Consider the following 27,599-nt stretch of genomic DNA (forward strand, 5'->3'; position numbering starts at 1 on the left):
GACAAGTGTTTGGAAGGTACACCTTCGCTCTGTGCCATTCCTTGGCGCACGTTCAAGTGTGGGATTGTAGATGGCAGGAACGCTAGACTAGAACACATCTCGCGGAATCTTGTGGAATATGAGAGATCTCGCGCACAACTCACGCACGGGATTTCATTCCATAAGCCTAGAAATGTTTGCATCCCACACCACAAAGCCTGCTTATATCTAAAGGGCAGTTTTAAAAAGTTTCGGACTCTCAGAGGGAGAGATAGACGTGCGTCGCAATAGCCGACGTCCGCCACCGAAGCGGTGGCGGGTGAAATGACTGCCTACAACCCCCGGTGGCAGGCTGGCCCCCACCGAAAATGGCGGGAACCTACCATTTCCGACCCCGTAGGGCCAGGAGCTTCCTATTTTTCTTGCTGATAAATAATAGTGGTCGCACATTAGGTGTCCCCCATAATGGCAGAACCAATTTCGCTTCTAGGCTGGTTCCTTCCATGTGCCTATCCGCAAACGCCCATTCGGCGTTGCGCTTTTCTTCTACTTTAAATGTTACATATTTGTTCCACGTGCGCACAGAAAATGGCATTTGTTTGATGCCTTAACAATGTTAATTCAGATCTATAATGTGAGCATGCGTGCGTCTATATTATATGATACCAAGTCACACAAAAATTATTATAAACAGAGCTCATGAACACGAAGTCTCCTTAATGCTGTCAGAGTGTAATATTCACATAAATTATCCATGTACTCGCGCGCCAACATACAAGCCGAGGTAAGCACTGTATCGAGACCAAAATTGGCCGAGAAAATATTCTAGCTCACTTTAGCTACCTTTACTTTAGTCGAGACCAGTGACTCTATTGTTGGTGTTGGGGTATGGGAATGAACTAACATATTTCTTGTTGACCCTTGTGAGGACTAGTGCTCGGCGCCATCATGTAAGCCGATTGGTCAGAACCAAGCAAAAATGAAGCCACTCGTAAAGAAAATGAGTAGAGGGCCATATCTGCCTGAACGTTGTGAATAAAGTCTGCAGAGACTGCCGCACACTATCCCCGCAAGACAAAAAATAACTGTTGAAGCTCTTCGTGTTGCCTGAAGAAAAATGTACGACCAGGATGAATATATATATATATTGGGCTCCGACCGAAACGTCGACAACAAATTAATGTGTCTATAAGAAGTGTCTAGTCTACTCTCTTCAACTTTTAATTACGGAAGCCAACGTAAACTACTTCGTAATATATATATATATATATATATATATATATATATATATATATATATATATATATATATAGGGCACCAGATAAAATATGTATGACACGGATAGGTATTTCCCCCATGTTTCATATTTCGTGTTTAATATCTTCTTTGTGGACTAGATAGCAAATAAATCTCCCTATAGCTCCCCTTTTTTAATTCATCTTTAATGTTTGGCTCCATCGCAAGGGGCTCTCTAGTGATTCGAGCCCAGATGGAGAGAGGAATAGAGAGAAATCGGATTGCAACCTGTTTTACGCACTGTTCCATAAAAAAAAAAAAAAAAAAAAAAAAAATTGTATGGGTAGCTTTTTGCCGAGTTTATGACACAGACCTGGAACAAACGATCCGTGCACGCTCTAACGTGCTCAACAGTTGCTGAAGTAAAGCGTCTTACAGTGATACAAAACGTCAGGAATTGTAATACATGCTGTATTATTCGTGAAACCACTATTTTACAGTATTTTGGTCGCCCTAGAGCTATAAGTATTTACCGCACCATTATGACAGTGAACGAGTGCTTAGTATAAGCATATAAATAAACTTAGTGTAAACATAGAAGCCTTTTATTCGGCGCAATGCTGCGGACTAATTGCGGCCAGGCCGGCCGCTTCAACTGCGCGGGCGAAATAGTGTGAGCACTGTGTGGAGCTTCATCTTCCACACGGCTGAACGTGCTGCTTCATCTTCATCCTGCTCTCTCTGGGAGATACCCATCGTCATCGCGGAGTGTGGTTCGCTACAGTGTGCGACCAGGGCTTCAGGTCTCCAATAAAACCTGATCCGCCAAGCCCGACCTTCGCGTTACCTTACCATATGCACTAATCTAGCCCTGGAGGCGGAAAAGAAAAAGAAATTCAAAATGGCGCAAGTAATTTTGAATCTTTCCTAAACCTTCCAAAGCTTCCATGAATACGCAATACAAAATTATTTAAACCCATTTTGTAGATATGTGGATATTAGAAGTCTCCTTCACTCGGGAAGATTACAGATGGGGATTTTGCCTTTTCTTTCTGATTGTGAATTGTTGCATAGCCTTGAAGCTAAAGCTCTCGACTTATTCGTGTTGTGAAGGCACGGGTACCCCTTTGCAGCCTATGTGTAACGCTGTCGACTATTTACTTTTCTGTCTCGGATTTAACAAAAAAAAAACATTCAATGATTTAACTGAAAATCACACAAAAAATTACGAAATGATGGAGAAGAAATTTTTCGACCGCCACTAAGCAGAACAAATCGAAGGAAAATAAAAATGATTGCCCTCTTCAGGTTCCTACTACAAAATCCTGGCGAGGATGGTCTGAGACAGACCCATTGTCAATACTAGAGAATAGTAGAGAGGGGTCTCAGATCCATCGAGACTCCCGACTTTAAGCCCTGCTCACTGCCATTTTATTTCTGACGTTGCAGCTCGATCAGGTGCCTCCGTGTGGCTGTCAAAAAAAAAAAAAAAGCTTCCTTCCTATGGGCTTATTTTTAAACCACATACTACTACTTAATTAATACAGCCCCCATACGTTGCTTTGAAGTGTAAATTTAGTGTTAGCGCAAATCTGATAATAGGTCCACTTGTTCGTTACTTCTCAGGCTAAAGTACAGACAACTATTAAAGCCTCCACCCTCTGCATACGCTCTCTTTACTCCAAGATAATTCTGACACTAAGGGCGTCGCCGTTGCGGCTACCTCCTTGATTTCCATGACTTCTACAAATATTAACCCACAGAAAAAGGAAAGCTCAGGAGAGGCCCTGCCTTTGCAACGGCCTGCGAGATGTATGTATGTATGTATGTATGTATGTATGTATGTATGTATGTATGTATGTATGTATGTATGTATGTATGTATGTATGTATGTATGTATGTATGTATGTATGTATGTATGTATGTATGTATGTATGTATGTATGTATGTATGTATGTATGTATGTATGTATGTATGTATGTATGTATGTATGTATGTATGCATGTATGCATGCATGCATGCATGCATGCATGCATGTATGTATGTATGTATGTATGTATGTATGTATGTATGTATGTATGTATGTATGTATGTATGTATGTATGTATGTATGTATGTATGTATGTATGTATGTATGTATGTATGTATGTATGTATGTATGTATGTATGTATGTATGAAAACTTTATTGAGGCGGAGCCTGCTATTCCCCGGCTTTCTACCCGCAGGCCGGAGGCGCGGGTCAGGAACAGGAATTACCCCGCGGACTAAGGAAAAGTGAAGTTACATTGTTTCTTCACGGCCCCAGCCGCCAGTCGGATGACTGGATGGCGGGATCTCCGCTCCGCAGCCAAGCTTCCCAGGCTTCTCAACTATCTATGTTTAAGCCGGCGCCTGGGGAATCAGCGCATTCCCAAATCATCTGAGACAGACTGGAGATGAAAACGATTCGAAATGCAAAAACTGCAGTCAAAAAGACGCCCAGCGAGAAAAATTTCACGGAAATGACGTCGCAGGCAAAAGAAATCAGAAGCGACGGACATGGTCAAGATGGTCAAGACTCGACTGCTTCACAATTGAGAGCGAGGACAACGCGAAGACGACGCATTCTAATGCAACAACTGAAAGCAGCCGACTGTCTCGCACAAATATTTATTGATTATAGCTTTTCGTGCATAAATACAAATCACCGGGCGAGAAGCCAAGCGCCGATCGCGCCAGCCTCTCTACGCCTTCTGAGCTGGATTTGAAACGCGCGCGGCGGGGAAAAGTAACGATGGCTTCTTTCCAGTTTCTCAAAATGTGACGTAAGGGCCCCTCCTCTAATTTTTATTTCCACCATGTCTAAATCACTCTCAACTACCACGTAAGTTTTTTCTAGGGACCATACCATAACCACGTTATACAGTGTTCTGTACCACGTTATGACCACACCACGCTTTATGTTTCAAGTTTTCAACGCTAGATGGTTCTGGCTACCATACCAAAGCGGCCCACATTTTGTTCTTTAGATGGTCTACATTGCGTATCGTACTTATGTTGTACCAGAAAAATACAGGAGGCACTGGTTGTTGTTGTACGCGTACCGCTGCTCGACTGGTTTGACGCGATCTGCGTCTTGGCATCACGTGTAGACGCATATCTACCAGCCTCCAAGGCTGTCTTCGCTTTTTTCCTTAATTGAGAATGTTGCCCGCTAACTCTTCTGCGAGGCGACGTCGCCTCAAGCTGTTCAACGCTGTTATTTGTTCCTTAGGCGTTCTGGTTTCGGTCTACGCATACGTTGTCGAAACCCGCGCGGAGCATGATCCCAAGTACGCCCCAATGTGCGATATCAGTGCCCGCGTCAGCTGCACGAAAGCTTTCAATTCAAGGTACGTATGCGGAAACGTGTCGCCGTAGCACGACCTCCTTCCTCATTCTCCATAATCGTCTTGCCAAATGACAATATGCGCAGTGCAGTTATTGTGATAAACGAAAATTTGTTTTGACGTTGAAACATCTATTATTTTCAATCTCAGGTACGGCAAAGGATTGGGTCTTTTTCAACGTTTCGTAAGTGCCGATTCCATACTTGTTCAGCCAAACAGCGTTTATGGAATTATATTCTACTGCATCGTTTTCATATGCGGTAAGTATACCAGTATCCCTGAAGAAAACGGCTTTATATTACCAGTATTCACCTGAAATTGAGGGCAACGCAGCGAGTTACGGGTCCAACGTTTAACAGACTATAGAAGCGAGCAGGTTGGGTCAGCTGGAACATTTGCGTGTTAATGACGTCACAGTCGAAATCTGGAAGAAATGGGCATGGGCAAAGCATGTACTGTGAAGGCAGTATAACCGAGTAACGCAGTGTATACAAAGATAAGGCAAGAGTAGCATGGGACAGCAGAAAGTTAAGTGTCCGGATCAGATAAAAAGTTTGTAAGGATAAGCCGCAGTTGACACAGGATGGGATTAAGTAGAAAGATATGGAAGAGGCCTTTGTCCTGCAGCGAGTATATACTAGGCGCAATTAGGTGGTTGATGATGAACCGAAATGTGTTTATGGATTCTCGCTCTTTCTGCTCATTTTTTCATAGTGATCGAATATTTTACTAACCAGTGCAGTGACCATGACAAGTCGAACTTAAAACTCGTCGACCGCTTGTATTGCAAGACTAGAATTATTAGATTGCTTAGTTTTATTGCATAGTGCAAGCACGTTTTGCCTTCTGGACTAGACGTGTTCAGTCTCTTTCAAAGAAAGCTCAGCAGTAGTTTGTGCTGTGACTTCAAGACTGCAGATATAAGGAATTCATAATTTGTAATATATGCCATGAAAGTTCTTGCGAGCACTGTGACAGAATATGCCAGGCTTGTGGCATTCAGGGTATCATTTGCAGCAAAATAAGCTTTTTCATTTTTGCAGGCATGCCTGATGGAAAATGCTGGGATCAAGTGCATTTTGCTCTGTGCGTGCTGTCAAACATCACATCAGTCTACCTAGCATACATCCTCTACTTTATTCTGTACGACCTGTGTGTGGTTTGTGTTACAACATATGTATGCAACGCACTGCTTCTGGCTGGCAGCATATGTCGGCAAAAGGTGGACGTCGATAAAACAAAGAAGAAAGCTTAATTTTCTGACAAGCAAATTGCACGTCTATTTACAGCTGGCTCATTCCCATGCTTGACAAAAGCCAACTAGAACAGCAGCACAAACATGTGCAATTACACTTCTGGCAGAGAATTGCTGTGCTTGCTTTGGAGCATACTTGGTGTACAATTCTATGTATTGGTGTCATATCAGATCCGCGTATTTTGCAATGCATGCAACCATAAGGTGCGCAAGAAACCTGTGTCTTATTCCAGTTTTCTGGCCACAAAGTCATGATTCAAATGCTCTCCATGGACATCATTTGCATATTCTAAGGTCAAAGCTACTTTCTGGTTCTGTTGTATGCGCAACGCAGTGCTGGGTGACAGAAAAAGCTACAGTGGTTCAGTGTTGTACACAAATGTTAACCTTATTTCTTCCTTCTAGACTGGGTGTGCACTGCGCATGGCAAACACAATTCCGCTGTTCATTTTGGAGAACAACCTGGAATATAAACCTTGATAGGCAATGCTTTTGCATAGCGTCTAGCTACATACAATCTGTTAATCTCCGATGCGTCCGTGTCATTGCTGTGAAAAAATGGAAATGACAGCTGATCAAGAAAGTTTCTCCTGCTTTCGGTCACATTAGTGTACCATACAGGGTCTAAGTCAGTGAGCAGTCATTGTCTACCGTCATGTTTGTGTGTTCAGTACAAGAGGTGTGTCCTACTGCATCGAGTGTGTTCTTGTCAACAAAGTTGCATCGTCGCAAGACATAAAGTATGTGATGTGCTGCTTGGTGTGGTATTTGAAAATATCTTGCACCGTGCTCTAACATCGCTCTTCGGAACAGATCATGATTAGCAGTGGAGTTCCAGCTCCCTTCTGCTGTCATAAGGATGTGCATGGCTTGCGATTTGCACAAGGCTTTTTCCTTCCAGATATTAATGTGGCCGTAAGGCATCAAGCCCATTATTGGCTAGTACAACACTATGTTCAATATTTTTGTAATTTTTATTCAGAGATGTATATTTACTGTCTATTTTAAAATGTGTGTTCATACATCCTGTGACCTGAATGTTGTGAGGAGACTTGTGTACCTGCACTTAAGTCCAAATAAAGGTCTCCTCAGATTTTTGCCTATTTTTGTTTTTGCAGATACATTATTTTTTTACAATAGTACTGGAAATGTCAGGTTGTCCAATAATAGGAAAGTTTCTTGTACGGACAGGAGGATTGAAGCCTTGTTCATGTAGCTACAGTCTGTTTTTTAAACAGCACAAAGTGATAGATTTCAGTAATATTTCAGCTCATAATATTCACTTTAAACAACAGGTACTATTTCACCGACATTGGCTGACAAAACTATTATGCCATTTCAGCCTTTAATATATTTGCTAATAATTTACAAAATTAAGCAACTTGCATAACCCAGGATGATTTTTGTATGCTGAGGAAATTTTATAACTGATCTTCTACCATAATTGAAGTGTACATTTTGCACAAGGGCATTTCATTTTCATGTGGAGCACTTTTAGCCCTAACTTTCTAAGAGTTCTTGTTGAAGCTCCTTTTATGCAGAGTCGCTTCATCTGGTACCTTGTTGATGGCTTGCTGCTCATAGTTTAAATCCTGTTGTGCATTTTCAATATACACACTAGTTCGAAAAAGTAAGCAAGCAGATGTTGCAAGCAAATGATGCAAGCAAATGATTTATTCGTGGTCTTAGTGGTATTGTATTTCCAAGTAATGCTGCTTTAAATTCTTTTCAACCATGTCCCTGCAACTAAATTCCTAGCTTCTGTTTCTTCTTTTTACTCTTGAGCAGAGGAGGAAGAGGACCAGTAAACTTGAAGGCAGTTCTGCAACAAAAATGATGAATTCAAACGCCATGCCGATGGATACACTACCTAAAAAAAATGCACAAGGGAGCAACCCCTGTCAGCAAAAGAAAAATGCTTTTATGCCTAGGAAAAATAGATGCAGACAACTGTGCAAAATTATATCGGTTGAAATCGGTTTAATCAACACACACAATTATAGCAGGATATAGCTGAACATCGAAATAACGAAGCCTTAATTGCAGCTGAAAATTTCATTAAATCACGAATTTTGTTACGTCGAGGTTCCCGTGTTTTAGCTGCCCAAATAAAGTAACAGGTTCGTGCAACACCGCTAGTAGATAGGAACTTCTAAATTACGAATTCAAGCAAGAAATCCTAGCAATAAAAGTGCTAAGGGCACTGGATGTTTTTTTGTACATCAGGAGGATAATGGGTGATAGCAAACGGACGCAAAAGGATCATTTTTCTCTATGTGAGCAAAGAGTGAGCACAGCGCCTAGTACTCAAAGCCGTTGCCAGATGTCACCATCGGCATCATCATCACCCAGCATTTGCAAACTAGGACGCTGTCGCACGTTCACATTACCTACGCCAGCGCGGCAATCTTTTGCTCAAGCTTCACGTATGCTTTGCTTTTCCGACTGGCAGTGGCCAGTGACGTCATGGCATAACGCATCCTGAAACTCCCACACCGCTGGTTTTATATGCACACGACAGATGGTGACAGACAGACTTGAAAGTTGCATTTTGCATTTCACTACAGCATGAGCCTAACAGCCAACAAGCACCTATCTCTATTACCACACCTATTAAGAAACCCTGCAAATGCAAGATAAATGTTCTGTAACATAGACTGCCAATAAAATGTTTTTCATGCCCCGATTCTGAACGCCTTTCACAACACTTTTCACAGCTAACATGGATGAAGCGTACAACAGGCTTTACGGGAAATAAAGCATACTTACTGGCATGTAGAGCAGATGGGGCTGAATGCACAAAAAACTGAAAAGAAATAGTAGTGTCATGAATACTGAAATATTTTATCTCGGGCCAGTTCTGTTCATGTCCTGCAAAGCTGAATGTTGTACTGGGTAAACAAGAATCATTTTTATGCTGTCTATTAAAACTACTTACATAGCAAACATGGCACGCATGGAACAGGCCAAAGCTAGTGATTAATACTACTAATTGCCATTTTTACAACCTGTATTGACTGATGTATATTTGTGAACTAAAACAAAGACTGCACTAAAATATTCTTAGACAATATTAAACTGAACTAAATTTTTTTACCGTTCTCAAAATCAATTGAGTAGTGGGATAGGACAATCAACCACAGGCTGCCCCCTTTGCCTTTCTACCCATGAACTCGTAATCCCTCTTTAAAGTGCTTTGTTCTTCATAAAACTGATGCACTGAATGAACAATTCTGAAAGCTTATGCAGAAGAATCTCGGGTTCATACTTTCTTTTCAGTAAGAGGGGTGCATCTGATAACACTTTTCTTCACAGGACAGCAAACAACACATAGCATTGCAAACCTGTTCTCATATCTATTTTGTGCTCTTCATTCCGCAATAAAACCTCAAGAAGCCCATGCTGTAGATTTAACTCTACTGTCATGCTGTGACTGTAAACGACAATTTAGTGGTACGTGTAACAATGGACTCTTTTGTAATCTTCCGCAGTACTACATTTTAAAGTACGAGACTTCCAAACTTCACGGAGCGCACAACGAATTCATACTTACTGGACAGGCATACTGAGCACACGTAGCCAATCTCGATGAGATTCCTGTGACAAAAGCAGGCTGCCCTGTAATCAACATGCACAGGAGGTGGAAAAACCAGGTAATCCCTAGATGCCTTGTCCGGAAGGAACAGCCACTGCCAGGAAAGAAACGCAGATGGTGAACTGAAAAGCTCTTTTCTATGTCCTTCAGGTATCAACAATGTGAATTGTGATGGTCACATGTGCAAGAGACAGAGCTGATAGTAATTATAGCCTGTTTACAAATAATCTATGGGCGACAACACAGTAAACAGACTAGTCATTTGTACATAGCACCTTCGTTCACAACACCACTTAGCCGGTTATATTTTGCATTGAAATGCCTGTTTCAAGCTTGGCATGATGCCATCATTCGCAATGCTCCGCTTGATTTGCAATTCACTGGTATAAAATAAATCAAATTGATTGTCCCTTGCCTTCAGCTTTTGTTGCATATGCCATGTTTGCTATGCAAACTTCTACAGTCGGTCAAAAAATTTTCCTCCAAACATTCTTGCTGGAAGATATTAGTGAAGGGGGATCCCTGGCATACCGTAACTTTATTGACTAATGTTGCAGGGCCCCTTTAAGAGTCCCCTCTCCTAGTTGTCACAAATAAATATTGACTTAATGAGCAAAATAATTCTGAAACAAAAAAATGGCTAACTGAAATTTTCTAGCATGGGTGGATGTGGTGCCCTGTGTCATGTGCAGGTCACGTCACAAATGTTAAATGAAAAACCGTGGTACACGAGTTGATTGGCTAATGCCGCTAGTGTAGTGAATTCAGTTTGTTCATTAAAATGGAGAAATACCTGGACACAAGCTTAACTTTTGTGTGTTTGACAGTGCAATTCAACATCCAGTTAATATAATACAGCAAATGCTGCATTGCTCATATAAATTGTGTGGCATGATGTCATGAAATGACTAACTTTAATGGTTATTTGCACAGGCAAAAAGAACGGCACAGCTGCATAGCCTGCGGACATAAGATGGAAGACAAACTAGGAGATGTTTTATCAGTCGCCCTCAGGAAAATTTGCTCTTGAAGTCACAGGACATTCATATAGAACTTACAAGCAGATATTGAAGTAGGCCTGCATGGTTTGGAACCTTCATGTATTTCCCACCGGTAATGTCACATCCCTAAAAAGAAAAAGAACATAATCCAAAGCATAAATCTCGTGCCTGTGTGCATGGTAAAGGAGTGAGCATTTTCTGTAAAACCCATAGGTTGCCCAAATAGATGTATATCTGAAGACTGCTTGGCTATATTATTGTAGAAACAAGTCCATGTTGCTCATATTTATGATCAAAATGAACTAAGCTAGAACAAAAATTTCACAATAGTTCTTGCTCAAACAACACAGTATATCACTTGTATTTTTATTAACGCTTAACACATCAAGCACATCTTCGAGGCCAGAAATGACACGCATTTTCTACCAGCATGCAGAAATCTTATGGTAGAAATCTTGGGACTATAACGCTGTACAGCACATCTGAAAACACCGTTTTTCCTTTCCGAAAAAAAAAATAAAATTTGTTAATCTGTTTCACTTTATTGAAAACAAAATGGGGAAAAAAATATTTTAATTAGTTACGTAAAACTCCTTTAGCTGTAGCAGTCTCAAATTACATTGGAAATATCCTCACAATATGAAAAAAGAAGTTGTAGTTCATTAGACCACCCACAGCCTTGACTTCAGTGCTACTACAGTCGAACCTCAATATGACGTACCTCAATGTAATGAAATTGGCGGCCTGCCAAGAAATGCACTGGACTGCGATGGCGACTAGCGTTTTTTGCCGCTCAAAGGTAGCGTGGGTGATGTGCTCATTCTTAATTTGTTCATATGAAAAAAAAATAAAAATTGATGCATTTGCGTCTATTTGCTATAACCTATCATCCTCCTGATGTACAAAACATCCGGTACCTTTTTTTAGCACTGAAATTCAGCACTTCTGTTCGCGACTGATGAGCAAAATGCCACAATACTGCCACTATACTGCAATTTATTTTGTCACTGATTTTGCTTGACATAGCCACCAGGCGTCCAAGAGGTGTATTCCAGCACTTCACCTCTTCCAGAATCAGGTTTGTGATCCTGTGATGTTCCACTTCTCCTTAGATTGTCCTAACGCAAAGAAGGCAGCTTTAGACTCCCCTAGTCTTGCTCACATAGTATATCTGAAGGGTGGGCTAAATCTGCATAGTCTTACTGCAAACCCTCTCTTGAAGGATCAGAAATGCCCATTGTAGCAAGGCATCTAGCAAAAAAGCCTTGTTTTGCTGGCCATTTCCTGAACTAATTACATCTTAATTCCCTCACTGTACTTGAAGTACATTTCACAGATAATGGCTACAGTGTGATCACCAATACTATGCGGATGTCGTGTTGCACTAAAATTAAGAAGAGTACTGAGGACTAGTACTTTCAAACTATGAAAAGGAATGCATTGACTACTTTTATTCCACCGCAATCTGCCAGAATTTACCCTTGATATATGCAATCCAATATACTTTATCTAAATCTAAACTAATCCAACTTAGTCCAACAGTGTTCACTTTGAACAAACTGTCATCCAGCGAATAGATCCCAAATCCTATAATCCAGAGCAATCTATCCGTAACGTAAGTTGTCCACCATAATCTACCTCCCAACGTTATCCACCATTAAACTAATATAATCCAAAGTTTTTGATTGTCAGTACACTGCACACACTCATTAGCTGTCGAATGGACTATTGCGATCACGTGACTGTCTCGACAACGTCATGTCGAATTTTCCAGACTTGTGGACAGCAACGCCGGGTTCCATTGCTAATGAGACAAGTAAGGATTTCGCCTTAGAGTGCCATAAAGAGGTGTGTTGAACGAATCACATTTATGTCGCTGTCACTTCGTACAAATCATGCCATGCATGGCTGTTTCTCCAAGCCTAGCATATATCCCTGCCGTTTTACGAACCAATGTTGACCTTGATGTCAGCCCTGCCGCTAAGTGAAATGTTCACATCCCAGGTACATGTGACGCAGGAACCGAAGTTGTCCCGAAGCACGAATTCTGACGTGTACAGTTTCAAAAACACTTGAGAGTAGTGATTGAAGCTTTGAAAATGTTATCAAACTGCGTTGGGAGTGGCAGCTGGTCACACAAACAAGAAAGTGATGCTAATATGACAGGCCTAACATGCAACCAAAGATGCAGCAAAGGCAGCTTGTATGGTAACAGGAAAGAGGTCGCAGCGGCTTTTGACGATTCCACAGATGATGCATACTATACCTCCCTTGGGGCTGTGAAAAGTGACACCAGCAGTGGTGTGGTTTTAACAGAATTTAAAACAAAATGTTTGCGAATAAAATTATCTGTAAAATTTAAAGCAAGATCTCTAAAATTAGAAGACGGATTCAACTTTGTACCTTTTACGAAACATTCTAAAGAGTTGGCAGGTATGCGCCACCATTCCAAGCAATCTAGGATTTATTTTCTGTGCCTTATGAGTGGATGAGAGGGGGTTTTACCAGCGCGACCGAGAAAAAAAAACAGAAATCTATGCGGCGGAATCATTCAGTGTTCTCATCACTGAAAAAATTTGCCCTAAAGCTCAAGGAAAGAAGGGTGACAGTTTTTGGGATGCAATGGAGACCCTGCTTATTGATTATAAGGAAAAACCAGGACAACAAAAGGGGAATACCATGAAAACAGTGCCCAAAAACTTCATGATGCCATTGTGGAGAAATGACAAGAATTAGAGACAAGGCGCATCCTTCTCGTGCATGACAATGTCCCGGTACACAGGTCTCGTGCTGCCGAGGCCGCCATTCTACAAAGGACTTTTGAAGAGCTCAGCCGCCCTCCTTTACTTTCCAGTCTGAGTCCCAATGACTTTTTACCTCCAAATCTAAAGAAACTACCAAAAGAATGAGGTTTAACGACATGCACTAACTTCAAACTGCCACAGAGGTGTGGCCTAATAACAAAGGATAGTTTTTTTTTTTTCTTTTTGAGGTATTGGAAGTCTTCAGGAATATGGAAGAAGTGCATTAGTATTACGCTAGGTTATGTGGAAATATACCTCTTTTCAAAGCCCTAGTAGTTTTTTTTACATGCAAGTCGTAAAACCCTTTGATAACCTCTTGTATATACCAGCTGTAGCAATTTCAGGGTGAAACTAGCTCCTAAGTCTCTCTATCACATGCTGGCACATGGTACACAAACACTGTAGGGCACACTAGAGGTGTGTGCGGACCTATATTTTGAACTCGAGCCTCACCCTGCCCGACACTAACACCCCGAGCCTGGCCCAATCCAGCTCTGTACTCAGACTTAAGGCCCAGGCCCAGCTCGCTATAATTTCAGCCGAAGGAACGATATGGAAAGAAATAATTTCAGGATAGAGAGTGCTTTAAGATCTTGAAGTGTGGCATTCTCCAATTTAGGATGAGAAATGACAAAGTGCATTAGAGAATTATCATTCTAAGTTATTATGCAAAAAGAAATTACACAGTGATAAAGGACTGAGGCATATGGGGCGCTCATCAATCGTAAATCCCTGCGCTGATGTTTTGTTGCTCTAACTTGTACTTTCATGCTACTAGTACTTTCATAGCAAGCACAGTAGGCTTTGGGTACATGGCTTCCTTCCTTCTCTAAATGCACACAGGCTCGAACTCTGAGGCAAGGGGTTGATCCTGTGACCAAGAACCTCAGTAAGCTTGTCTCATTCACCATGTGCCTTTCACAGAGATGACAAAGCCCCGCCGCGGTGTTGCCTGTGCCAAAAAACAAGAGGAAACTCAAGCACAGCCGATGCTTTGAGCTGTCCCGCTTCCACCGAGGCTATGTCAAGGTAAGGAGCGAACCTAAATAAGAGATTTGTGAGAGGTGACAGCATGGCATCAATCTCGAAACAGGTGCTTAAGGACCTGCGCCGGTGTGACAAAAGAGGTATAGACAGGAAAGTCGAAACTCGACAGCCCATAACCGTCCTTCAGCTTGGCCTTTGACGGCTAGCAAAGATCTGTTCATGGTGAAGGTTTGGTTTGGTTTGTGCGTTTAACGTCCCAAAGCAACTCAGGCTATGAGAGACGCCGTAGTGGAGGACTCTGGAAATTTCGACCACCTGGGGTTCTTTAACGTGCACTGACATCGCACAGCACACGGGCGCCTTGCTTTTCGCCTCCATCGAAAAGCTGCCGCCGAGGCCGAGATTCGATCCCGCGTCCTCGGGAACAGTAGTCGCGCCGTAACCACTGCGCCACCCCGGCGGGGTCACGATGAAGGTGCGTAGTGGAAAGGCGAATCGACATCAGGAACGAACTGGAACATACTCATGTGGGGGAGGAGGTAGGAACACACTTAATTCTGTACATTCCAGATGCCTAGCACACCGTTGCCATATTCTTGGTATCGCAAAAGTTTTGTGTACTCGGAATCTATGTGTTCGGCCCTGCCCAGCCTGCCAGAGAAAAATGCACCCTGGCCGGGGAGAGGGCTTTTGAGTAGCCCAAGCCTGGCCGAAGGGGCAGGCCAGGTACAAGCGTTCAGGGCGGCCTGAGCCCGTGCATACCTCTAGGGTACAGCCAAAAATCTCACCTGCTGCAGCAGCCCAGAGTCCTTTTCAAGAACACAGGCGTCGATGATGACATTCTGAAAGTAACACTCATTAGGAAAGAGAGCTCAAATCACACTTATTTCATTCTTAGCCATTTTCAAACATTATGCAGTTAAGGTAGGAAAAACCACAACAGCCTTTGTAAACAACTTTTATGTGCGTGACAGCATCTTCTGAAGCATTTGGTACAATGGAAGTGTAGACAATTCAGTGACCGCTACATAACCAAGCTAAATGACTGCTAACACTATTGAATCAATAAAATGAAAATCACTAAAGGCACCCCCCCAATGCACCTTTCTCTTCACTGGAAGATACAAGAGCTTTAAAATGAGGTTAACAAGGTTGAAGACAAAAAAAAGAAAATATCAAACATTTTCCAAAACTAAAACAAAAAAGCCCTCTAATATTTTGTGTTTGCATGATCCTGATACTTAATCTTTTCATTTGCATACCTGACCATGAAGAGGTTCTGTACTTATTACACAATGGATACACCTGCATAATCTTGTTTGTCAAAATGCAAATTTTTGATAAGAATTATCTTGTGCAATAAATGCACCTTCCAAATAAACTCTGCAAATTCTTTTGGTTAAACACTTATTTATGCACACAAATACAGTAATCAGCACAGAACAGGCTGTATTTTGTTTTGTTTTCTCTGCATTTTACATCATTGTACACCTAATTTTGCCCTCACATTTGGGTAAACATCATTGCTGAAATGTGGCAATACCACTTGTCAGTGATTAAAAAAGATATTTTCGAAAAGCACATCATTTTCGTAATTTTCACAAGCTAGCTATGCTCTGGGACAACTTTCTGTGGTTATGCAGCCAGCGCTACAAAGCTGAAACACACCAGATCACTGTGCTGCAGACTATATAGTCCCTCCAAAAATTTTGCTGATTGTGCTTTGGAATATTATTACTCCATTACAAAATTATTGGCAACATTAATATATAAATGTTATACTGCAATGTTAACTAGTACAACATTAATACAGAGCATTTTAACACTACAGTAGAATCCCACTTATAGTAAACTCAGAGATTAGTAAAAACTCTGATAAAGTAAACTGAAACTGATATTTCAGTTCATTTTCAATAAATGGCCGTACATTTATATTCCGCGTCGTTACAGTAAAGTGATTTTTGATGTAAAAAAAAATGGCTTTAGTAAAGTATGCAAGGCCGTGGCGACTTCCCAAAAAATGGTATCGCCGCACTCGTGCTACTTATCGCGAGGTAAATTTTCTTTTTAAAAAAAAAAAAATAATAAATAAATAAGAAACTATATTTTTTTAACAGGCTTTACCACCAGTACCAGCTCTGAGGAGAAGCCAACTTTACATAGTTTGGAGGAGAAGTGAGGAAAAGCATGCGGCACGCAGGGGAAAAAGAATAAATATAGGAAGGCTGGCTACGAACGTGGAAAGAAGGTGACATGGTCCATTTCGAAAGTAAAATGGAGTAAAAGTGCTGTGAGAAGTAGATAAGGGAGAAACAGGCGAACATCCGCAGCACCGTGTAGCGCGAAGCACGAGCCAGCCTGACTGTGTCGCGCATTCTCAACTACTGCCTCTTAAGTGACAAATATAATGGAAGACGACAACATAAACATGCAAGGCCTTGGTTTTCACATGAAATCAAACTCAGTTGTATTGTAGCCATGCTGCATTCATGCTAAGAAGGCCGGTACTTCTACAAGATGTAAACAAATAAATCTTATAACTGAATAAAATAATAATCATAAAATTGCACAAAGAGCCAATAAAAGAAAGACGGAAGGTATTTTAGAGTGCTTTTTTTCATAACAGTAACGAGATGTGTTCACTAAGTAGGCATTCAATTATTAGACAGCATCTTCAGGGCCATGTCAGTGCCAGTAAAAATTTTTGTAGTCCAAGTGACTTTACTATAAAGGGGTGCTACTGTAGTACAATAAGCTGCGCTGCGCTGTTGGGCGTTCCGCGAAGTGTACACAGGCCGCGTCTGCTGCATTCCCTAGCCAGTTTATCTATGCTTTCACAATGTGCTTGTTTTGACAATGCACTCGTAATCACGAATTTGTTTCCAAAGGCCTTCAGTGCTGTAAAGAAAGACAGTTCTACACAAGTGGCAGCTCAAAGACTGCGAATTTGACATAAAGTCAAAGCTGAAACCTAACAGTGGCCAGATATGCCTGAACTACTTAGTGCAGTAAACATTATGAGAAAAACCTTGCCCCTTAGCCTTGGCTGCATAGCAACAGAAAGCTGCCTCCAAGTATACACATCAGCATATCAGCCCAAGAAATTTTGTCCGAGAGAGTCAGTAAGCATCATAAGCCGGGTGAAACTGAGAGTAGCAATAAACAACCTTTTTCTGTGCAGTGAAGAAGACGTTCATAAAGTTGAGGTACTGCGATGCACTCTCGCCAGATGCAGACAGCACCTGTAAGGGAGGCAAAAATTTTGTAATTACTAGTTAATTAGTTATACAGGTAAAAGAAAAAATGACAACAAAAAATGAGGAGGGTTCAACGCTGAACTGAATATGGAGTGAAAGCATTAGCTGCGGGTCATCGTCGTCTTCTTCTTCTGTTTAAATAAGGACACAGAACACAGACACGGCACGCAGCAATGAGCGGTTAGACCTGGCATAGTATTGATTTCGCAATAACACTTACCAGTATCCTAGATGCAATCTTTTTCTGGCCTGCTGTCTCTTTCTCTACCCGGTTAATGTCTGGGGCATTTGCAAGTTAAGGAGAGGTTGCAACCATACAAGTATGCTATCAGAGTCTTTTTTTAAAGGCCGAAAAACTTCCCCAAAGTGTGATGCAACGGATGTCTCACCGAACACTTAAAAAAATTTCAGAAGATATTGGGAGCTGAAAAAAAAAAACAATAACATAGCAGATGTATTTTGCTCTTCTAATTACGTAGCTCCTAATCAACATTTTAATTAACGCAGCTGGGTGGTTAGTGTCAGTGGGAAGTTCAAAGCCATGGGCAACATGATGCTGTACCAGTGTTTGAAACATAGAAAAACGTCTAAAACCCTGCAGCATGATGAAATCCAACACTATTTTCCACAAAGAACAAAAACTGGGTACATTAAATGCACTAAAAGCTTGCTGGAAACAGCACGTCTTCTGATGATGTGTTGCAGTTACTACAGCACCATATTCACACTGCAGGCTATATTGTGCCAAGTTACTAACACTGGTTTACTTTGCCAGTTAGTGTAAGGAAAACAACTGTCAAGAAAACAACTGTGTGGTCCCTATTTTTTAGAGTGTGGAGTGAAAGAAAGTGCCTGGCACAGAACAGTAGAGCAGGCAGTTCAAATTCAGCGCCACAGTCACTGCATAGCGTCATCAGCAGACATGCTCTTTCCATCGAGTTTCCTGTCCCTTTCATGCACTCAGTTTTGGTTCTGTGTGAAAAAAGAAAGTGCCATGCTTCCTTGTACTGCAGTGCTTTAAAAAATCAGTTTTTCTTCATATCAGAAATTGATACAGCCTACACTTGTCCACAGATTCAAACTAACCAGTGGCACTAACCACCAAACTGTAAATTTAAAGTTCAATGAAAAAGTTTTAACTGATTAACAATGTAATTAGAAAAATTGAGTACATCTACCATGGCTGAGAGTTTGTTCCTGCATATATATTTTTTGTCTACTTCAATTCGCTATTTTAGAATTTTTTTAAAGAATTTGCCGACACACCTGTTATAAGGACAGATCGGAACAAGCCATTATGAAGAGTGCCGGTGCTGATTAAGGGACAACTATTTGCTATCCAACCATTTTCCAAGTGATTCCATAATATAGGAACCTCAGCCTTGGCGACTGCAGTGTTGGGACCATCATAAAGAGAAAACCTTAATAAAGTTAAACAAGCAGTAGGATACACTTGTATAATGCAAAACATTAATCTCTAGACTAAAGAAAATAATTAGGACAAGAGTGCTTCTGATGTGCGCTGGACTTGCAGTGCTGAACACCACCAAGTTCCGCGATTTTAGACTCCAGCCCAGTGCCAATTTGCATGCGAATGATGCAGATATCTTTTCTGATAAGATGGCTGTGCCCCCATTGATGCGATACCATTGATGTGATCATTCCATGCAGTGTCCGCAGCTACCTCACTGTGTTATATACAGAAGTATCATAAGCAGTTGAAAAGCAGCAAAAGCCTTTTGGTTCTATCAACCAAAAGCAGCAGTAATAAAATTCTGAAAAGGATACGACAAAGGGCAAGGCTGAGCCCACCTGTCAACAATGTTTCTGAGACACGAGATTCATTTTCATCTGAAAATAAAAAAGAGAGACAAAAAAGGCATAATGCAGAGCAATACATGCACAGTATAAAGCACATATAGGCATTGATCTGTTTAATTGCAGCATAATCAAAGAAGCAACATACATCTCTTTGCTATAGCAACTGAAACATAGAACCCCATGCTAAAATTTAGCTACACGCTGTCCAAGATGCCATAGTAAGGAACAGCAAAATATCAATACTCAGACACTCATCATGTTATGTTATACTTTTATTTATTTATTTATACAAAATACACCTAAAGGCCATCACGGCTGTAGGTATTACATGCATGGGGGTGGGGCAGGGGAGGTTACATCTAAAATAGGAAAAACCTCGAAGAGAAAAAAAAACAGCATATGACGTCGCAATGAAAATATTAATTAGTTATAATTAACACAGTATAAGGAAACCCAAAAGCAGAAAACAACAACATTTGAACAGAGAAGAAGCCAAGGGCGAGGCTCAAAACTATTAAATTAGCATGCTGTTGCTGCCCTACTATAACTATGCATGTGTTAACATACCTGAATACCCACTATAACAGCACTAATGTACAAGCACCGCTGTGACAAAAAAATTTAGAGGATACTTAAGCTCTGCTTTTAAATGTATGACACGACAGCGTGGATGACTCCTGTCTGTGGCTTCCTTTGCAGATCCTCATTTATGTACATACCCTCTGCTACTCACTTGATCACTAATCCTTTAATTCAGTGTTTCTCAACTGGGGGTCCACAAAGTGATATTCGGGGCCCGCGAAACCCATGTCCACACAACAAAAAGAAACGTGCGATAGCTCTGGCCTGGCTAGACACAATTTTGCAGGGCTAAAAGCACGAAGGTTCAAAGCAGATTTTAGTTGCTCAAAGTGAAGGAAATGCGAGAGGGGTGTGGAAATGGAGGATGCATATGAGAGAGATGAAGAAAGCGTCTATATGCGACGTTTGTTGATGCGACATCGATGAAACTTGAGCTCTGGCTGCACTGTACAACATGCCGGCAAAGCAAAGTGTCTGAATGTCCGACGAACGTGTGGCGCGGTGTTGGGAAGAGTCGAATCCCCTCTAGCAGCATGCATACAGACTCCGACAATACTAGAACCAGCTTCAGTTTAAAAACTCTGGAGCGTCGCGAGTAGCGAGTGGCACTGCAGTGGAACCAGGCTTCAGCACACCTGCTGCATGTGTTTCAGCAGCGCGTGCAGCAGTTCGAAGCGTTGACTTCGCTTGTTGTGGAATCTAGTGGCTTTTGGGATTAGTGTGATTCTTGTATTTCTTTTGCTTCCTTTGTTTCCTTCTTATTGTTCACCAAGTTGAGATAATTAATGGAATCAACTTGTTGTGCAAAGTTGCCACTGCACCTGTGATGACACGAAAAGAATAGGAAACAACTTTATTATCTCTGTCTATGAGTTCATTTTGATAGCATGCGCATGTCTGCATTCTAGCCATGCAAGAGAAGTTGCCTTCATGTCTCAAGGCCTCTCTTCACGAGACAGTCAACGGATGCTTAAAGCGCGCTGACGGGCCTTGTGTGCACCAACAGGGCCCCTTACTTTTAGAAAATTCTGAAATAAGTCTGTGCACAGTGGGGAGAACTTAGCACGATAACTTGAAGAGGAAAAACAAGAAAAGACGTACACAGTGCGCTCGTCCATTATTGTTTTCGCTTACATCACTCTTTAAGTTGTCGTGCTCATCTGTTTACAGCATCAACTTGCCTGACATCATGTGCTATCCTGAACAATGAGGCACTGCACGTGTGCAGGTGTGTGCACACTTTTTTTTGTAATGCACATTTTTTTTTGTGCACACATATATTTTAGTACTTACACTCTACAGCTCCAAGGGTGCAAATTTGGAAATCAAATGCATACCCTGCTTTCAGCCTGGTAAAGGCGAAATATCTGTAGCAGTCGTCTAAGCCAAGTGTGTTATATGTATAAATCACTGTACAGTTTGTTGAGTGTGGGTATATATAATATAGTTAACAGTTAATGACAAGATAATTAAGTAATGGTTAAGTATAAATGAGCATGTAAAGTTTAATGAGTGAACCATGTGATACATCGATGAATAGTTAGTTACATCATTGCTTAGTCATTGCCATACCATACAAAATAGCTTACACTCTATGAACTAGGTTTAAATGTGCTGAACACCACCAATATTTTCTGCATTTCTGAGTGTAGGGCTATGAACAACCCTGAGAGAAACACGATCATTGTGGGCTTGAGACTGCAAAGAGAAAGCAGTGTGTATTGCTCGAGTGTGCAAATACACGGGACAGATTTACAAGCGTCTCATTCAGTTTCCTTTGTGCACGCAACGTCCTGTGCTTCTTTCTGTTCATTTGTGGAGAGAAACCAATGGCAAAATTATGTCTGCTTCCTGGGATGCTTTCATTGTAATGGGTTTTCAGCTACCTTTTAAATAGCTCAACCCTTCTATCTAGGTTACTGCAAATTATAAGGCTATACAATGCCGCCTCGTGTGTCCATTCACCCTTCCTCCATCCCCCCCACAATTTTGGAGCTAAAGTTTGTCCCTCGGCTTGTTTTTATTACATTATGCGACACATATTAGGGAGCTATAACATAGCATGATTCGCAGTCCGTTAACATGTGCTGGTTCCGCGCGGCGTTAGTGTGCATGCTGACTGCGCATGGTGTAACACTCGCTTTAGGGACGCCAGTTGATGCAAAATACTAGGTGGCGGCGGGCTGCTTTCCATGCGTGCTGGCAGTGTCGGGACCAGTCAGCATGTGTACACTGGCAGCATGCAATTGCAAACCAGTCACGTTGCTCCCCATTTCCTCAACTTAACACTGTCTTTCTGCTCGTGTGAATGTTTGTGATTCACGGGTAGCTTTGCCACAGGGTTGAAGCAGAAACGAACTGATCGGAAACGAGGGTTGAGAATATTAGCAAAGAAAACGACTTCATACAATTATTTACACAATAAATGAGACAAAGAATTAGAACACAACAGCAGCCTGGCACAGTTTTCAGCATGGGTCGCTCAAGCACTGATTCGCTCAAAAATTCATGCATTACAAATTATTGCAGGATAATGTTGTTGAATTGTAAAGCTTGCTTTCGAAGTTTTTGAACAACATACTGTAGAAAACCTGTTTCAATTTAAAGGGCTATAAATATAGCAAATTGTTCAAAATCACCTGTACGTCTGTTCGCACCAATCAAGCAGAATATATCCAAGAAGTATTGTCTTCTCTATTTGTGAAAATCATCGCTGCCCGAAGCAATCAAACATCCCGTGTGCTGCTGCTACAACTTCAGAATTGTTGCTTGCATGCTTTTGCTCCAAATTTCTATAATCTTTTTGTAGCTACCACAGTTGCAACACTGCAAAGTAAAAATCGACATTCGCATTATTGTATCTGATGAATTATTACCTTGAAGATGTTTCCATTCACCCACTTCGCCCCATCACGCACCAGCTTTCGCTGCTGCTATACAGCATCTGCCAGGAGCCTGTTTCAACTGCCGCATCACCTACTCCGGAAAGCAGCCCAGCGCCACAGATGTACAGCAGAGGTGGAGAGTTTTCAAACTGAAACTGGTTCTAGTAATATCGGACACCGATGCATTGCTTCTTCTCCACAACTTCTGAAGGCCACGGCGCGCTGGCTTATCAAGAGTGAGTTTTTAGAGGCCAGTTTGACTCAATCCCAATTCCATGACCTGCTCAGTGAACTGTGGCAGGAGTCGGCGCAAGATTGCTCCCTAACACGTCCATTGCTGAGAACCACTACCTTAATTTGTTCCTCCACCATCTCACACATACTTATTAGCATGAGATTGTAGGATACCACATTATGTAAGACCCCGCTTTAACCATGGCATACAAAGGTGTCTGCATGGCACAACAGTAGTGTGCCTGGCAAGGATCCAAGTTCCCAAGTATAATCCTGTCTCAAAGTCCCGTCTCAAATGAGCTACCTGAGTTGGCAGCCCCTGCCGACCTTACCAACCAATCATTATCCGTCCATGTGACCTGCCAACTGTAACCTGCTAGAGGCAGGCTCATGATTTTCTGCTCACAACACTGACAATGCCGGCAACTAATTTTGCCTAAAAGAACAGGGCCTTTAATACCGTTGCGTAAAAAAATGCAAATCTGTAATCACTGAGCTTAGCCACAGTCTCTCCTGTGAGATGACAAATCCAACTACTACTGCCCACTAACTACAGATGGAGGTGTAAGCATGCAGCCCACGAAGAGTGCACTGCATCAAAAGATGTCCACAGCAGAGCAGAAACCATGGTTTTGAGGTGAAGGCTTCCACAAATGTCTGGAGTCGCATATGATGGAAAGCTTTATGTTTTCAGGTGGCGTGAATGGCCCTAGAGTAAGGTAAATTTCTGGAGTAAAGGCTCCAGTGGCATCTCTACTAGTGCTTTCATTTGATGTACAGTGGTGAGCAGCCTTGTCTAGAGTGTGCCAACGGCGTTCCACGGAGTGCTAACATTAGGCCCTGGGTTCGAGTTATACATCCAGTGCGCATGCGCGGCCAAAATAAATCAGTGTTTGCTCGTGGGTTCTCGGCCTCATTTCCGCCCAGCCGCGCTTATGATATGCAGCAGCCGGAAAACCAATGCGTTTTGCACGAGTCACGAAGTGGGCAGGCAAGACAGTGCAATTTGATATCGGGTGATCGCTCAGTTCAAAAGCAATTGCAAGTGATAGCGGATGATCGCGCTTTTTAAACTAACACCAGGCTAAGGGTGCAAGAATTGGGTCGAGTGGGTTGTTTGGCGCCTGTTTTCGTCCTGTCCGTATAAGGTTACGACCATGCACAACGCGTTGCAGGCATATTGTTTGATGGCGTATTTTTGGACCGGGTTATCAGCTATAAGGAACACAGCATTTGGCATGCATACAGCTCTAGGAACTTGATTTCCTCCATGATAAAGTATAGGCGGCGAATGGTGCGTATGCAGGAACGCGTGTTAATCCACTATCAGTCGTGCTTGCTTGCCTGGCCGTCTCGTTACACTCGAGAAACACAGCGGCATCACGACGCTCTGGCGACAGTCAGATCCTCACAAATGCAGGCAGTGCGACCCTAGAGGCACGAAAGGTACTCTCAAGGCAAGGGATGAACAAGGAAGCGATGAGCAGGCATCCCTCTGATTTACCATGTGCGCAAGGGACACATAGCTCAAACCCAGAGCCTAACCTTAGATGTTGCTAACTAGCTCCACAGAGCGCCGTCGGCGCACTCTAGACAAAGCTGCTCACCACTTTACAACACCCAGTTTGTAATAACTTTTGCTTATTCTGTTGTGAGGTGACACTATTAATGCCGGGATCGTGGTTTCTCAACCAATTTAAAATACTGGAATAAAATACTGGATTGGCATTGTTATTGACGATAAAAGCATGACCATGTGCTGAGTATTCTCAAAGGAAACAGCCCAGAACAGTGTGTTCAAAGGCATGAATATGCAGCGTAATCTTCTATCTTGAAATAAATAGCTGAGACAATTCTCTACACGATTTCCTTAGTGACGTCACCTTTAATCTCCATCCCCAAATTCGTGGAACATGCAACGTCTTACTGTCACGCGATAACTTACCCGATAACACAAGCTCCTTAACGCCTTCCTTGACAGCGTTTTTAACTTCGCTGAAAAGTTCGTACTGTCCGTCCACCGAGTAGTTCTCCTGGGCAGAGGGTTGAGCTCTTGGATAAAGAAACATGCTGAAATTCAAACAGACGCAGGGTGAGAAAAATCAAAGCTGCCCGCAACAAAGTGGCGAACAGGTTTCGCTTTCTGTAAACAGCAATACCTTTTGTGAGAGTGACAGGCGATGACCGCCAGTTTGTTGCACGGATTCAGCATCAAATGCGAGTTGCAAAACACGGTAGCCGCGTCGAGAAATCTTGATACGATGCCCTGGAATAACCAACCAATAATGCTTCGCGTAGAGTGTTCAGCACAGCGTGATGCGCAAAGATATAAAGAAAAATAAAGAAGGGGAAAAATAAAGAAGGGGGGGGGGGGGGGGGCGATACAGTGCAGTCAATCCAATCTCATGCCTACGATTAATAATCAATGATTATAAGCAAGGTAAGGTAACCTGGGGCTGCGCCGAGGGCACACAGACTTGCTTTATTTCTGAAGCACTCTGTGGCAGTATACGTTTGACAACAAAGTGTGCAGCTTCGAGTGTCAAAATACAGCTTAGCCATAAAACCTTAGCGCCAACTATTATTTCTACACAACACTGACCCCGAGAGGTCGCATGAAATTGTTATTAGGATCAGTCTGCGATGAACAAGGCAGACACTTACCTCTTCATTCTGGAGTAAACTAGCGCACGGGTTCGTGTCAATAATGGTTACCAACAGGCTCCCTTCGTCCTCTGTTTCAAAGCAAATCACGGGAACAAGAACTACATTATAATCATTTGTCACATGGACTGTACCGCAAACAAACAAAAAATCAAACAAAAAAAAAATGTTTGGGTTAGATGCAAGTTCCTATCAATGAAGTTTGGAAAGAGCACGTAAAATATACTGTACCACAAGGCATATTAACAAATGTAAGTTTCCTGCGGTTGTGCGCTTAAGAAACTGAAAATAATCAAAGTCACTGTACTTCATTAACCTAAACAGCAATGTAACCTAAATAAGACGTTTTCGGTTCGCTCATACAGCAGACAAAGCTAATTCCGCGCGGCGCGACCTGGCAGCAGTACCGGCGAATGGTCGGGCATGTTAACAAGCGCAACATTATAATGTGGTGCTAGTGGCGCTAGTGACACAACCAAGTAATTAATTGAATTGTAATTTGATAAAATACCTACATCTTTATTACGCTTAGTTATACAGTTAGTGCATTTAGAAACTTCTGAGGTTATTTTTCTTAAAAAGACGCCAAAGTTTTTTTTTTTATAGGTTGTTACAAATGTTCAAGCTTATAGCCAAGTCAACTGTAGCCATTGGAGTCTCGCAGTCGCAAGGACGAGTTCCCGAGGTCGCCGCCGCTGCTTCATCTTTTTCTGTGCGTGGTGAGCCTGGAATATCCACGATGTCGGGCGGTTTTGCGGCCACAGTGTACAACAGCATTTTCAAGAAGACGTCAACATTCGCACTTGCGACGATTGTGGGCGCAGTCTTTCTAGAGCGCATGTCGGATGTCGTTGCGGACACGATCTTCGACACGGTGAATAAGGGCGTAAGTCCGAATGCTCCAGCCTAACCATTGCCTTCATTGTTATATTCTTTGAAAAGACTGTCCGCAGGCGCGCGTCTTTTCCGTTTTGGTCGCGTACATTACTTTCTCCCTTTTTTATTATTTGCAGTTCAATTGCTGCTGGCACATTGGACATGCCGCGTGGTTTAAACAGTATTGTGCGGAATGAGCGTGACAGGAAAAATTTTGTCGTGGGGCAAGATTCCTGTAGTCATATTTTGACCTGTGCAAATTTGTAGCAGTTTCGACATGCATGTTGGGTTCTGTTGCAATGGAACTCTTGTGGATTGTGTTGTTGGTGAGAACTTAATAGTCTATAGCTTTCTAACCACTTGATTTCAATTTGCAGAAGCAATGGAAAGATATCAAGAAGAACTACGAGTAGGCGTCATGTAAATGTGTGCAAGGCTTCAGAAAGAAGTACCCGCCATACATCCCGAAGGAATGGACCCCTAGGACATCTGTTGCCGAGTTCACCGTCTTCATTCAGTAAATGTGATATTCACATTGCATTGTCTTTACCTTATTTTGTATTGCTTGTGTGAAGTGCTTCATGCACATATATCTCCCACAGAATTAAATCTATTCAGGCCTTCGAGCAAAGCCGCACTCAATTTCATACATGCAAGCAGGATTGAAATGCAGTAGGAAGCCAACCGTGAGAATGAGACTGGAGGAGCCTTTTCATCTTTTTATTTCGCAAATGGCCTTTAAATCAAGAATCTGAAGTATTACACTGAAAAGGTCACAATGACAAAACACTGCTAATCTTATGACACCATTTTTATTGTTTATGTAGGTGTGTCCCTTTTTTTATATATACAGAAGCAACAACCACCAGAAAACAGCCGACAGCGAGAAATGATGAGCATGATTAGACGTGATGACACAGCCTTGCAGACGTGCTTATCCACATCACCAAGTTGGCGCAGTGTTGGCAAGTCTCCTCATGCGCCTGGAAAAAATAAAGACAATGGCAGTATTTTTTTAAATATGAGTGGCTTCATGCTATAATCAGCCTCTAAA

At 42.0% G+C, this 27,599-nt stretch overlaps 4 protein-coding genes across 6 annotated transcripts in view; 2 read left to right on the forward strand and 2 right to left on the reverse strand.

The window, feature by feature from the left end:
* Positions 1-4,283: 4,283 nt before the first annotated feature.
* On the forward strand, positions 4,284-6,932 carry Vkor (Vitamin-K epoxide reductase). The gene is made up of 3 exons (XM_084598277.1): positions 4,284-4,587; positions 4,735-4,844; positions 5,628-6,932. Exons 1-3 carry the CDS (start codon positions 4,400-4,402, stop codon positions 5,837-5,839), a joined length of 510 nt encoding a protein of 169 aa, XP_084454403.1. The 5' UTR covers positions 4,284-4,399; the 3' UTR covers positions 5,840-6,932.
* Positions 6,933-7,495: 563 nt separating this feature from the next.
* Tfb4 (transcription factor B4) lies at positions 7,496-26,093 on the reverse strand. Its single transcript, XM_084598278.1, has 12 exons — positions 25,901-26,093; positions 25,670-25,740; positions 25,165-25,271; positions 24,951-25,075; positions 19,272-19,334; positions 17,704-17,762; positions 17,394-17,468; positions 15,015-15,068; positions 10,493-10,561; positions 9,393-9,528; positions 8,609-8,645; positions 7,496-7,661 (listed from the first exon to the last, which is right to left on the reverse strand). Exons 1-12 carry the CDS (start codon positions 25,908-25,910, stop codon positions 7,586-7,588), a joined length of 882 nt encoding a protein of 293 aa, XP_084454404.1. The 5' UTR covers positions 25,911-26,093; the 3' UTR covers positions 7,496-7,585.
* Positions 26,094-26,304: 211 nt separating this feature from the next.
* ox (ubiquinol-cytochrome C reductase complex subunit oxen) lies at positions 26,305-27,565 on the forward strand. 2 transcript variants are annotated; one of them, XR_014706122.1, is made up of 3 exons: positions 26,305-26,555; positions 26,923-27,062; positions 27,399-27,565. XR_014706122.1 is itself a non-coding variant. In XM_084598279.1 (2 exons), exons 1-2 carry the CDS (start codon positions 26,409-26,411, stop codon positions 26,956-26,958), a joined length of 183 nt encoding a protein of 60 aa, XP_084454405.1. In that variant the 5' UTR covers positions 26,305-26,408; the 3' UTR covers positions 26,959-27,085. The 2 variants fall into 2 exon arrangements, 1 of the variants encoding a protein (XP_084454405.1); XM_084598279.1 differs by lacking the exon at positions 27,399-27,565 and having other exon boundaries at positions 26,923-27,085.
* Snr1 (SWI/SNF related, matrix associated, actin dependent regulator of chromatin, subfamily b, member 1) overlaps positions 27,250-27,599 on the reverse strand; it is a 32,800-nt gene continuing 32,450 nt past the window's right edge. For both annotated transcript variants that reach the window (XM_084598281.1, XM_084598280.1), the window contains one exon: positions 27,250-27,528. In XM_084598281.1, coding sequence (XP_084454407.1) covers positions 27,489-27,528 — 40 coding nt within the window. In that variant the 3' untranslated portion in view covers positions 27,250-27,488. The remainder of the gene's footprint in view (positions 27,529-27,599) is intronic.

Source organism: Amblyomma maculatum, chromosome 3 (assembly GCF_055883805.1).
Source record: "Amblyomma maculatum isolate TAMU_Amacu chromosome 3, ASM5588380v1, whole genome shotgun sequence".
Taxonomy (NCBI): Eukaryota; Metazoa; Arthropoda; class Arachnida; order Ixodida; family Ixodidae; genus Amblyomma; species Amblyomma maculatum.

Excerpts from the sequence above, each read along its gene's own strand:
- Vkor (XM_084598277.1), top strand. The coding sequence starts at position 4,400 with ATGTTGCCCGCTAACTCTTCTGCGAGGCGACGTCGCCTCAAGCTGTTC. Across the intron at positions 4,588-4,734 it reads ACGAAAGCTTTCAATTCAAG|GTACGGCAAAGGATTGGGTC; the intron begins GTACGTATGCGG and ends TTTCAATCTCAG. Across the intron at positions 4,845-5,627 it reads CTGCATCGTTTTCATATGCG|GCATGCCTGATGGAAAATGC; the intron begins GTAAGTATACCA and ends TCATTTTTGCAG.
- Tfb4 (XM_084598278.1), bottom strand. Across the intron at positions 25,272-25,669 it reads GTTTACTCCAGAATGAAGAG|GGCATCGTATCAAGATTTCT; the intron begins GTAAGTGTCTGC and ends TGGTTATTCCAG. Across the intron at positions 8,646-9,392 it reads GTGCTCAGTATGCCTGTCCA|TTTTTTGTGCATTCAGCCCC; the intron begins GTAAGTATGAAT and ends ATTTCTTTTCAG.
- ox (XM_084598279.1), top strand. The coding sequence starts at position 26,409 with ATGTCGGGCGGTTTTGCGGCCACAGTGTACAACAGCATTTTCAAGAAG. Across the intron at positions 26,556-26,922 it reads TCGACACGGTGAATAAGGGC|AAGCAATGGAAAGATATCAA; the intron begins GTAAGTCCGAAT and ends TTCAATTTGCAG.